The following is a 12,424-nucleotide window of genomic DNA, read 5'->3' on the forward strand; positions in this document are numbered from 1 at the left end:
TGTGTAATTCAGCTTCTATAAATATTATGCTAGGATACATACTTTCTGATGCATAGCAAATAGCACCTCGATTTTCAGAGGAACAGTCAGAAGTTTTCCAGAAGCTATCAGTATCCAAAAACACACATTCTTCACTTGTTTCTTCATCATCTTCAGACCAGCGACTAAAACTAACTTGTTTCCCATCCAGCCAGCCATAATGTCTTCCACCCTAGCATTGTATACGTAAAAGGGATGAGCTTACATAGTAAAAAATATTAGGTACAGAAAATGACATGATAATGACACGATATTGGCTACACATTTACAGTGTCTCTGATGAGAACTGTAAATGTTCCACTGTCCTCATGATCTGATCTGCTGCTCAAAATATAACAAACTTCATTATTTTAAGTTTTGCAGTTGCAGAAATATGAATTAGCTGAAGTAAATGTTGCATTATTTAAATGTTGCATCATTTGCACCTGCAAATAAATGGTGGATGTAATTATCTGGTGTTGGAAAACGGAGTATCTGAGAATAAGTCTCAATTACTCCAAACTGAGTTGAAAGTAATCTGTTAAATACTTAACTGATTTAATAAGTGCATTCCTGCCCTGAAGGATGCAGGAGGAATAAGAAAAAAACCCCACATGCAAGTATGCCATCCTTCAAGAATCCTATATTTAAAGGTTTTCTTCAGGAAATCCCCCTGCCACTTCATAATTTAATTTATCTCATATCTTTCTTTTGTGTCTGTGATTCCAGCACTGGAATAACAAGTTCTGTTGACCACTTTCATTATAATTTCCTTTCATGTGACTTTTTAACTGTGCCCAAATAATGAAGTGTTGCAATAGTGAAAAGCCAGTGCATGCCCAAGTTGTATGTAGCAAAATTAATCATTTGATCTTCACCTACAGACGAAGATTCAAAAGAGGAGGGGAAAATAGTTTGTCTGGTTTCCCCCATCTTCACTAACATGAAATGCCCTATGCCTTTTAAAATACTCTCTACAAAGTATATATTTATACTTTGATGTATTTATACTTGATATATACAAGTATATATTTACACTTGATATATATATATCAAGTTACTATTCCCCCTCTCCCCACTTTGCCTAGGATACTCAGTAGCCCAGTACTGACATAGGAGGGTCATAACACCACAGATGATGAGTGAGCACTGTCAAGCTTTTTGGGTAAGGCACTTCTCAAATAAGTTTTTACTTTTTTCTTATGATGACCTCAAGACTCATGCTTGACAAGAAACATAAACCCTGAAAGCAAGCTCAAGCCATTTCATTAACAGCTAAGAGAGCTCTCAATCCACAATGAAGATCTTTAAGAGATCTTACAAGCAAGCAGTACCTCCTCCAGACATAACAAATAGAAGAAAAAAAAAAGAAAAGCCCACTAACTTGCCTTAGGGAAGTCTCCCTCTAACTATCTCCAGAAGAGTTCAATGATTCATTTTGGAGGTTATTTGCCACTTCTAGTTTCTCCTTCTTAAAACAGATTTTGAGTTGTCTTCCTTTCAGTGGCAATGGTATTAAATGGCAACACTAATTACTCGTTCATTAACAAAAAAGACAAAGCTGATTCAACTATCTATGATGCTGCCACCCCACAATATATCCTTTCATCCTATCATCTTTTAAAAGAATTGTCTCTTTATGATCAATCCTTCCAGAGGACTTCAACAACTATGTAACTTGGAGAACTGAAGATTCAGAACATTAACCTTGAGCCCCTCCAGATGGTCATTCCCAAATGAAAACAGTTACCCCAGAAATTAATTTTTCATTGTATTTCTTTAACTCGGTTTCTATTTCACACAGGTCTTAAAATTACCTTAAGCCACAGTCTGAGGGGAAAATAAAACTTACATCTCTGCTGAAGAGTCCAGTCCACAGTGGGTAATTATGAAGGGCAGCCTGAACAGCAAGAAAAGCCTGCTGGAACTGATCTGTGATGCTAACCAGCTGCATCTGGTTATTTACACATGCAGTCATTGCATCACTCCAGGACAAATTCTTCAGAATTATGAAGTATTGAACATTTTGATAGCTCAACGTTTCATTAAGGACTTGCACTGTCTGGTTATCAGCAGTTCCTATGCATAAGAAATCAATCCAGTTACTAGGCAGTTGAACACTAGAATACATTTTAAATTCTCAATTTCTCTATAACAAACAGAAAAACCCATCTGAATTCCCACAGATAAAAAAAAAGTAATAGGAGATTTTGCTAATAATTATAGTTAGAAGCAAGTGTCTTTGATACTTCAAATAGAAAAATATGTAATAAAAATAAGGATTACTTTCAGCCAATCTATTTTTACATACATTTCTCTCAATTTAGTTTCACATATTTGCTATTTTTAACTAATTGTGAAATAATGTTAAGAATTCTATTTGTTGAATTAAAAACATTGTACAATTTTAATTAAATACATGAACAGGAGAGAGTGACTGCTCTCTGCTGCAATCCAGCAACAGATAAACTTGACTCATTTATCTCCGTGGAGCGTGTGGATTTATGCTTTTGCAAATCTCATGGGCTATGAAACTTGTCTACACAGATCCAGATAAAAAGGACACGGAACTGTTGGAACAAGTCCAGAGGAGGCCACGAGGATGATCAGGAGACTGGAGCACCTCCCATATGAAGACAGGCTGAGGAAGTTGGGGCTGCTCAGCCTGGAGAAGAGAAGGCTGCGTGGAGACCTCATAGCAGCCTTCCAGTATCTGAAGGGGGCCTACAAGGATGCTGGGGAGGGACTCTTCATTAGGGACTGTAGTGACAGAACAAGAGGTAACGGGTTAAAACTTAAACAGGGGCAGTTTAGATTGGATATAAGGAGGAAATTCTTTCCTGTTAGGGTGGTGAGACACTGGAATCGGTTGCCCAGGGAGGCTGTGAGTGCTCCATCCCTGGCGGTGTTCAAGGCCAGGTTGGATGAAGCCTTGGGTGGGATGGTTTAGTGTGAGGTGTCCCTGCCTATGGCAGGGGGGTTGGAACTGGATGATCTTGAGGTCCTTTCCAACCCTAACTATTCTATGATTCTATGATCTTAGCACAGCACAGTCCCAGAATACCTTACTACACCATGAGTATAGCTGGAATTGATTTTGCCTCCATGTGTGCTTAACTAATTGCAGAAAATCCACCTTACAAAGGGAGGGGTATAATTTACTATTTATGCTCTAAGCACTGAGCGTTTGAGCGTTATCAGCATCATACTTGACTACAGTTCAGCGACGTATAGCAACTGCAAATACTAAAAATTGCAAACATTCCCATGAATGGCAAATTAAAGCATGCGAACCAGGTAACCCCCAAAAACTTACACTCAATCAAAAATAAAACTTGCCCTCCAAAAGGGAAAAAATCCCTGACATTTAAAATACCTCCAGCAGAAAAAGATTTGTGGGGAAGAATAGAATCATACTAAAAATACCAGGGTATAAGTGATCGATTGACTGACAGGGTCACTTTCCAAAATATAGGTAAACAGAAGCATAGTATTAATTTGATATTTACAGCTTTAAATAGATCAGAAAAGTGACAAGTCTGAAACAGGTTGTTTCAAGTGGTTTGTGTCTTGCTGCCAAATGCTTTCACTTAGTAAACAGCTACAAAAAAAGAATCATGGAACCAAGGGAGCCAAACTGGAAACAAGGTGATAATGGAAGTGTGAATTTCTGAAAGTAGTAATTGCCATCTGAAGAAATGAAATGTGAAATCAAATTCACATCTGAAGAAGTTCTACAAATCACAATCATGCCAATATTTCCAAGGAACAGGAATCACCTTTTTCCCTAGGGTAAAACCCCAGACCAGGTTGGTCTGGACTCTCACGGCTGTCCCTGCATACTTCGAATGTGAACTGTACTTAGATCCCTAATACAACAATGGTTTAAGACCAGATCATACCAGGACACATTCGCTAGCAGCCCAAAACCGTTTCTCATTACACCTTCTACAGCTAAGGCAAAGAAGAAGTGCTTAGTATTTCAGTCAGCCTAGACTAATAATATAACGATCTACACATATACATAGCCAACCACCTATTAATAAAAATCCCCTTTTTGAATTTTTATGACTACCTCTCTTCTATCCAGACTTCTAATATGGACACTTGGAATTTCAGAAGAATTTGGCACTGAAATAAAGAATATTTTTTGCATTAAGGGTGGGGAAATATCTTTGCCTATTTGAGAATGAAGAAGGTGGGCATATTCTTCAGTGTTTTGCACAACTGTTGGTTTTCTTCGGGGTATTCTTGTGGGTTGTGTTCTTTTTTTTTTTTAGATGATAGCATGTTAGTGACTTAAAAGGATTATTTACATAGAGGAACATACTCAGAAGTGGGTATGCTGAACAATAGCCCGTAGCACTAATTAGATGTGTATAACAGCAACATGTGTTTGATCTGATTCCAGTAATTGCTATCGACCAACCCACACGGCTACATCAGAGTATTATTTTTAGTTTAGATTAAGAAAACCCACATACACCAACAGATCTGTATGAAGCTAGGGAAAACTGCATCACCACAATTCTGATAGCACTAAAACCCACATGGTATGTTTTAAGTAGGATGGAAATATTGTGAAGATTCCTTACTTCTACAGTTCTGAGGAGTAAAAACGGGTCACTGATAATGACCTTTATGCCCACAGAACATTAAAGCCCTGTCTGCTGAAGTATGGTTGCACCGAAAGACAGAGTCTCTCAGGAAAGGAGATTCCCTCTGAACTCGGCTATGAAAAACAAAAGGGAAAATTCTGAATAACTGACAAAATAGGTCCCAGATACTTTTCCACACTCTGTTTTTCCAAAAATATACCTGCTCAGTCTCTCCTGCTCTTCAAGCGCAATAACCTACATGCATTAAAAGGCCTCCTGCAACATGCATCTTTACTGCAAATTCTGGCTTTAATTTATTTTGACTCTTCAGACTTACCTATAGGCCTTTGGCATATACCCAAGAAGTGCCTGTCAGCACAAGCAGTGAAATTCCATGTTCCAACATACTGTGATTTGGGATCATTGAGGATTACACCACACTGATTGTTAAATTCTTCATCAAAAAGCTGAAAACCAGAATCAAATAAGACATAAACAGACTTGTGTAGAGAAGGGGAAGTAAGATGAGGCTACGAGAACCTGAGCTGTCCGAACTTGTTTAAGAAGTTTCAAAGAAGTGGTGCAATACAGCTTACCTATTTTACAAGCACTGGTAGGTGCCTGGACACAAAAGTAATTCATAAATTAAATACAGGGGAGAATAAAAAATTATTTAACACATACAATAAATCCTGTTTGTAGGTGTGATTTGATTACATTTCAAATGCTTCACCGGGGTAGAGCAGCAAGCAAAATACCAATGTATAATGGTTTACAGATGCATTCTAAGTATAACTGAATCAAGAATTACTGATGATGCCTTTCTGATGACTGTCTTCATGTAGTCTTTAAATTGCAAACAGAAGTCACAGAAGAGTCATTAAATAGTTGTTTCAACTTTTCTTCTTCACCCTCCAGTGTTTCATATCTCAGTTCAGAAGTTGTCATCCAAACAAAGGTAAACAGAACTTCACTATCAGTCACCTTGTTTGCAAATTAAAACCCCTCACTGGGGATTTTGTCTATTCTAGATCTTTTTTGGCTTTTTTTTCTTCTTTTTCAATATAGTCAATTTTTCAAATTTCATTACTCAATAACCAAGAAAAGTCAAAAGTCAGAACTTACATCCAGTGGAATTTTCCTTAATCTTCCTGTCAGAAGTGGGTGAAAGTTACTATACAACAGTCTACTCTCATCTATCCATTTGTTTTCCCTTGTGCTGAACAGAAACTGCAAACCAATCCAAATGTCTTTTGGCATACCAGGAAGCAAAGACGTTATATAATCTGTTGGGCAGAACAGTAAATGTACATATTGTAACAATAGTAAACATCTGAAAAAACGCTTCACATAAACGAGATAATGCAACCCCCGTCTGTATGAACTTAATGTTCCTAGCCCTTTATGGTTGTGAAATGCTTATCATCCCTTCCTTCCATTACACCTTTCATGTTGATTTTATCTGAAAGGAGCAGAGTACTGGTATTTGTCCTCCTCCTCTCAGCTGAGGAGCAGATTGTGGATTTAACCTGCTTCTCTGCCCACTACTTGGCACTCTTGTATCGAAATTTCTGAATCTGCTTTTCCAAAGGCCTGCAAGATCCTCTATTGTACCCTGCAAAGATAATAGAAGAGTTCCCTCCTGTCCTCTGAATTGACGGAGAAAGTCTTATCTGCCATCTTTCCCTTCTATTGAAGTACACCATAAATGAGAACCATTTCTTGGATTCTGGCAGGGTTTGCCTACCCCATCAACAGAGAAAGCAGGACAGGACAAAAGAAGTCAGGTTTACCTGGGCGGGGAAAAAAAACAAAAATCAGCCAGGAAAGCCTTAAATCAGACCCCCTCTTAGTGAACATTCTCGAACAAAACAATAGGCTTCAGTAACCCTGCAGGCACCAAAGACATTCACTGAACTTGTCTAGATTAGGAAGACAAATTGAAGCTATGTAATTAGCTACTGCAGACATGCCTTAACTATTGGCCACATGCCAGACTAGCTGCAACCTATTTTCTGAGCTAGGCAAAGCCATTGAAGATTTACGTGTCAGAGCTGGCTAGCCACCTGATGCCACTGGGAAGAGTAGAAGCAGCCTACAGAAAGAGGCAGGGCGTTTGGGTTTGGCTTTTTTTTGGTTGGGGGTTTTTTGCTGTTTTTTTTTTAAGCGGACTGTGCCTCCCTTCCATACAGGTGGCCTCCGCTGCAGGGCGGAAAGAAAAAGAAACAAGAAACAACAACAGTTCCATATGCACCAAATTAGACAAAAGATCCTGTTATGTAATATTTTAGAATGGCTGTTGCAATCTTAAAAGCATTCAAGCCCACACGGGTCTCAAATACGTATATTTCTGTATGATTACAACTCTATTCCTCCCCAATAACATCAGTAAAAAACAACTGCTATTCAGCTGATACCTGCAGGCACACTAGTGGCCTCATAGTCCACCTTCCATACTTTCCTTTGCCAAGAGGTTATTTGCATATAAAGAAAATACGCACTGTGAGCTACTTCAGACACACCTCTAGAGAACTGTTAGCTACCCACAAGAACACAGATGCCAATACAGGCATCTCATTCAGCAGCCAATATCACTGGCAGCCAATGCAAACACCTTTCTTCCTCACCACATTTACCTCACTGACTCTAGTTTAAACAACTGAGAGGCAGGCGGAAGAACTCCGTATTTTGCAAGCCCCCTGCTTTCCATTCCCATATCAGTGTCCTGGAGAGCCTGCGGTTGGTCTATTTAGATACGCTGCTCCATTAAACTGCCCAGCACACTGAGACACAGAGGGTCCTATGTGATCCAGCAGGCATTGTTTACCATCTCATTCCCACACAGATAGCTGAGCTTGTCTTGGAAGGAGCTCCTAAGGGGGTTTTCACAGTGGAAAGTACAATCTCAGTTATGCTTTAATGTGCAAAGCAAAACACGGGAATTCTTCATTCAGTGAGGACCAGTCTATCCTCAACACTTAGTGAAAGGGTTTTCTTTTTTTTTTTGTTTGTTTTTTGTGGGTTTTGAGGTTTGGTTTTTTTGTTTGTTTTATTTTTCCTTTCCATAACAGGTTAGAATCATACAGAGAAGCTGCACTTCAAACTGGCCCAAATATTTGCTGACTGCACTTCCATGTTATGTTTCCAGTGATACAAACAAGAATAGACAACACATTTTTAATTGGTCTTAGATTTTTAGAATGCTCCCACGATGCCAGTAGATAACCAACTGATTTTATTCTCAAGTTCTTAAGCAGGACTATACTGAATTTGGAAGATAAGCTGCATACTAAAAGTGTCCTCAGTTCACCATCGTACCTTGTTCAGCTTGATTTGAGATAGATGGCAGAGAGCCTCCAAAAGTTACACACTTTTCATTAGCTGCATTAAATGTTAAATATTCGGGTTTCATCTTCAGAAAACACTGCAAAACAAACACAATGAAACTGATTTTCATCATGCTCTTAAACCAATCCTAAAAATTCACTTCTCACTTCCTGCAATAACATGTAATTATTTTCCTTTGAAAGCAAGGGAACTAGCCGCATGCATTTATTATTAGATTAAACAGAACAGCTAAATATAAAGTGATCCCACTGACTAACTCCTCATTCACTGAGGATTAGAATTCAGTAATTTTTAATCAGCTATATCAGGATCACATACTGTTTTAAGACAGAGAATTCACACATGAAGTCTCAAGACAGGACTGGGCCATTAACCTGTATGGTAATGCATTACCTTCGAGGAGAAACTACATGGGAACTTAAAAGCTGCATTCTACAATGATGTGAATTAAATCTGCAAACCATGGCACAATGTAATGGTCAGATTTGATGCAAGTTCCTTCTTACATACAGAATAATGGTGGACCAAATAACAGGAATCAGTCTCACTAAGACTTTTGATGACTGCCTTAAAACACAGTACCGAAATCTACTATACCACGGTTTCTGACCTGTTGGTTAATTCTTAAAAGCTGCTTCTAACTCTTAAGTAAGTCCTTAAGGCAACTTCGGAAGCAGAGTGTTTGCCAGCTTGCTGCCTGCCTACGATTACTCAGCAAGAGAATCAAGACACTTCTGCCACAGAAACCTCATCCTCTCCCTTTCTAATCCTTCTCTTCCTCCAAAGCAGAGCCCAAGATTAGACAATACAACTAATGTTCTTGGACTTAAATACGCGGTAATGGGAAAGTAAAAAACCCAAAAATCACTGCTTTGAAATGAAGAAACCATCAATCCTGAATCAGGGAGAGAGAAGTGGGGGAGATGGTTTTAATCATATCATTTTCAAAAGCCACCTTCCAGTCTATTCTTAAACACAGGGACTACTTTCTCACTTCCTTCAGCAGGGCACTCCAGCTTACTGGACTATGAAAAATAGCAAAGGATGACTGATCTGTATTATCTCTGTACCTTATTCCGGAACTGATGCCAACCTTTAGGGCAACCTCCTCTGACTGGGCGGTAACTGGGATCGTGTTTCTCTAGTAAGGAGGCATTATTTTTTTCACAGATGAAGGGCAGTTTCACATTACAGTTAACTGGGTAGTCTGCAGAAATAAAAGTTTTAAAAACCAGTTATGGTAATGCCTATCACTCTCCAATTGCCATCCATACTTTCTGACATGACAAAGACCAATCTGAAGGGAAGTTCTTTTCAGTACAACCATGGTGAAGTACTATGCAATTTAAAGCAATAAAAGTAACAATAGAGCAAAAGACAAACATCAATGATTTCTATCAGACAGTAATACAATATTTCTAAAGATCCATACACTGATCCATTACTTCCATCAGTAACACTTCATATAAGCAGACAACTTCAAAACAGAAAAATCATGAAATGGGAAGATTTTGAATATGAGGGCTAATATCATATTGCGGCACAGAGGATATGTGGCCATTAAAGCCAAAAGCAATCCTTAACATCCATATGGAGAGTGTCTGGCCTATGCTGCTTTACGTGGCTTCCCAGTCTAGAGCAATTTTTGGTTAACAGGGATCAAAACAGGTCAGCAGCATATAACCAATAATGTGAAAATGTGCTTTAAAGTGAAAGTTGTAGTAGATAGGAGGAACTATTTGTTCTTCAGGAGTTACACATTTTCCCCAATATAAAACAATATTGAAAAAAGGAAGTAAGAAGCTTCAAGTACCACCAGGTAGCATTTCCATTACTTTGTGTACCTCTTCCAGTATGACTCCACTACGTAATGAAATTTGCATCTTCAAATGCATATGCGATTGCAAGTATTCAGCCAAGCTTCTCTACCTAACACAACACTAAGACTTAATTTCCTGAGGTCAGAATATGTAGCATAAACACAAAAAAAGGTAACCACCAAAACCAGATTTCACCTAATTAATTTATGTTGTAAAAAGAATGACAATCAATCTTAAAAAACTGTCAGCTGAATTCAGGTTTGCCTCTGGTCATCAAGAAATATTACTATGGCTTCCACCATGAGGAAGAAATAAATGATTCCAAATTCAATCACATCATCATCAAGAAGCCAGTCACTCCTAATTTAATATCAATTTGTGTTCAATACAAGAGTTTAGTCAGAACAGTAATTACTTTTTTTTTTTAATGTAATAATGACAGAGAAGGGTGAAAAAAGCAAGAACAGCCTTACCTCTGTACCAGTTTTTTCTAGAAACATACCAGCAATCTCTCAGGAATCGATCATGGAAGCGTGAAAATAACTGTAAACTGGATATAAACATTTCAGAGTCAATCTCCAATCCAATGGGATCTTCAAATGGAAGCTCTGATAGCAACAGAGCCAGTGCAAACAAAAACTTGGGCTGGTAACTGTTTCTACTAGATACCCTATAGCACTGGAAAGGACAGAAGGGGAAAAACCAGACTAGGAACAAAAACGTGGTCGATTCAGTAATCATGTACCATGTCCAAATTAACTTTGTTGAGGAGACATACAGAACAAGGGTAGGAGGTTATTTATCACCATGCTGCAATTTCAGAACACTTTCAGGAAAAGTGAGGAAAATGGGCAATAGTCCATTCTATTTGCATAGCAATGTATTTCCACAGTATTTTGGAAAGTGAAGAATTTTCCTTGTAAGAAGGCCATGATCCTTTACTGCAGCTACGCATAGCAAAATGTAAGGTTTGCTGCGAGTCATCTCTGCTCCACAGGGCTATAGCATAAGCCCTCCAAGACTTCAGTGTCACTTAAATGCAAGAGTGATCTCTCAAGCCAATTTTCCACTCCCTGTTCCCAGGTACTTTTGGGATATCCTCAGAACCAATAGAGGGCTATTTCTTTTTTTTAACTACCACTTCCCCAACTTCTAACAGAACACCGTTGAGCTTAAAAATCCAACAAAAGCATTTTAAAGATCAATGGAATACAGTGGTCACTACGACCACAGATTTCAAGGATTCATATGTCAAGACTAAGATGTTAAAGCCCAATATCCTGAAATCTAGAGGCTCTCACAGACACACAAGAAATGGATTATGAATTCTGTTATTAGTGCTATTATGAATTAAACTTTTGATGTCTATAATGCTTCTAATGGGAAGAGAACTCAATTTGTTAGCTGACTGAAATATTTCAACAGTATTTTGAAACATAACCACTTTTTAATTGTACACTTATACTGTCTTAACCATTATTTGCTTTGTTCGAGCACTACACAGTTCTACTCTCTCTGATTTAGATATTCTATGGTTTAAGTTTGGCATGGCAAGAACAAGTGCAGGTACACACAAACAGAAGTAGAGAACAAGAACCACTGAATAATGCTGTATTTTTTTCTAGCTTGGTTAAAATTATTTTTCTTACTTCTCTGCGATGACACAGAGGAGGTATTCCCTTTTACAATTTTTGGGCTAAAATATTTTCCTTTGGAAACTATTCTATTTAACTATATTCTTAAAAAACACATCAAAAAAAGCTTTCAATAACGTATCTCATAATTATTCTACATACGGTGAATGATAACTGTAGCCATAATCAATAAACTTCAGCCACCACTTCTGTTCGCTGTTTGATAACTGTGGAAACAAAGAACAAAAAAAACCCAGTATTTTATAACCCACAGAGAAAAAGCTCCAGTCTCTACCAAGGATAAATCAATGACAAAATTAATTTTCATTTATAATATTTCTAAAATGTGAAGGAATTATTATTTTTCAGCAAAAGTAAAGGATACAGTTTGAGACAAATACACCAACTAGACAGACCCCTGCACCTACTAGAAAAAGAAGCTGTATTTTCCACTGTGCTGCATAAAGCAAAGGAAATCTTGCAGCACTGTCTTAAGCATGTGCTAGATACATCATTCCCACAAAATTCTTAGCAGGAATTCTACAGATAACTAGGACTTAAAAGGCTTTGGTAAGATTCCTTAAAAGCATGTACTTTCATGCTTTCAACACTACAAAACCACTCCAGTAAAGTCTATCAGACCATCATGCATTTCTAATTCAATCCTCTCAGCAGGTGAAAAACGATGTGATGCCCTCTGCATAAAATTAAGAATGGGCACAACTGTTAGTGAAGTATTTGCAGACAATGGGATGCTTACATGGTGGTCCTATCTGTTATGACATTCTCTGTTCTCCATTTGGAGGTTTGGTTTTGGCTTTTTTTTTTTTTACCATGTTGTTAAGGCCACTTTTAAATTTAAAAATTCTTTTACAAGACTGACATTAAAATATTTTTAAAGTCTATTATTATAGTGCAAAAACTATTAAAACTATTAAAGCCAACACAAAAAAGAAAGAAATTAAGGATTAACATCTTCTTACATACCAAAAAAAATGGCAAGAAA

The 12,424-nt window shown here is 37.8% G+C and overlaps 1 protein-coding gene across 1 annotated transcript in view; it reads right to left on the minus strand.

Annotated features, from left to right (window-relative positions):
- LY75 (lymphocyte antigen 75) overlaps positions 1–12,424 on the minus strand; it is a 47,753-nt gene that overhangs the window by 10,975 nt on the left and 24,354 nt on the right. Inside the window, exons 19-26 of the mRNA XM_065671671.1 lie at positions 11,581–11,645; positions 10,258–10,334; positions 9,035–9,171; positions 7,935–8,040; positions 5,742–5,902; positions 4,954–5,083; positions 1,871–2,097; positions 43–211 (exon numbers count right to left, since the gene is read on the minus strand). Of these exons, the coding sequence (XP_065527743.1) occupies positions 43–211; positions 1,871–2,097; positions 4,954–5,083; positions 5,742–5,902; positions 7,935–8,040; positions 9,035–9,171; positions 10,258–10,334; positions 11,581–11,645 (1,072 nt within the window). The remainder of the gene's footprint in view (positions 1–42; positions 212–1,870; positions 2,098–4,953; positions 5,084–5,741; positions 5,903–7,934; positions 8,041–9,034; positions 9,172–10,257; positions 10,335–11,580; positions 11,646–12,424) is intronic.

Source organism: Lathamus discolor, chromosome 3 (genome assembly GCF_037157495.1).
Source record: "Lathamus discolor isolate bLatDis1 chromosome 3, bLatDis1.hap1, whole genome shotgun sequence".
Classification (NCBI taxonomy): Eukaryota; Metazoa; Chordata; class Aves; order Psittaciformes; family Psittacidae; genus Lathamus; species Lathamus discolor.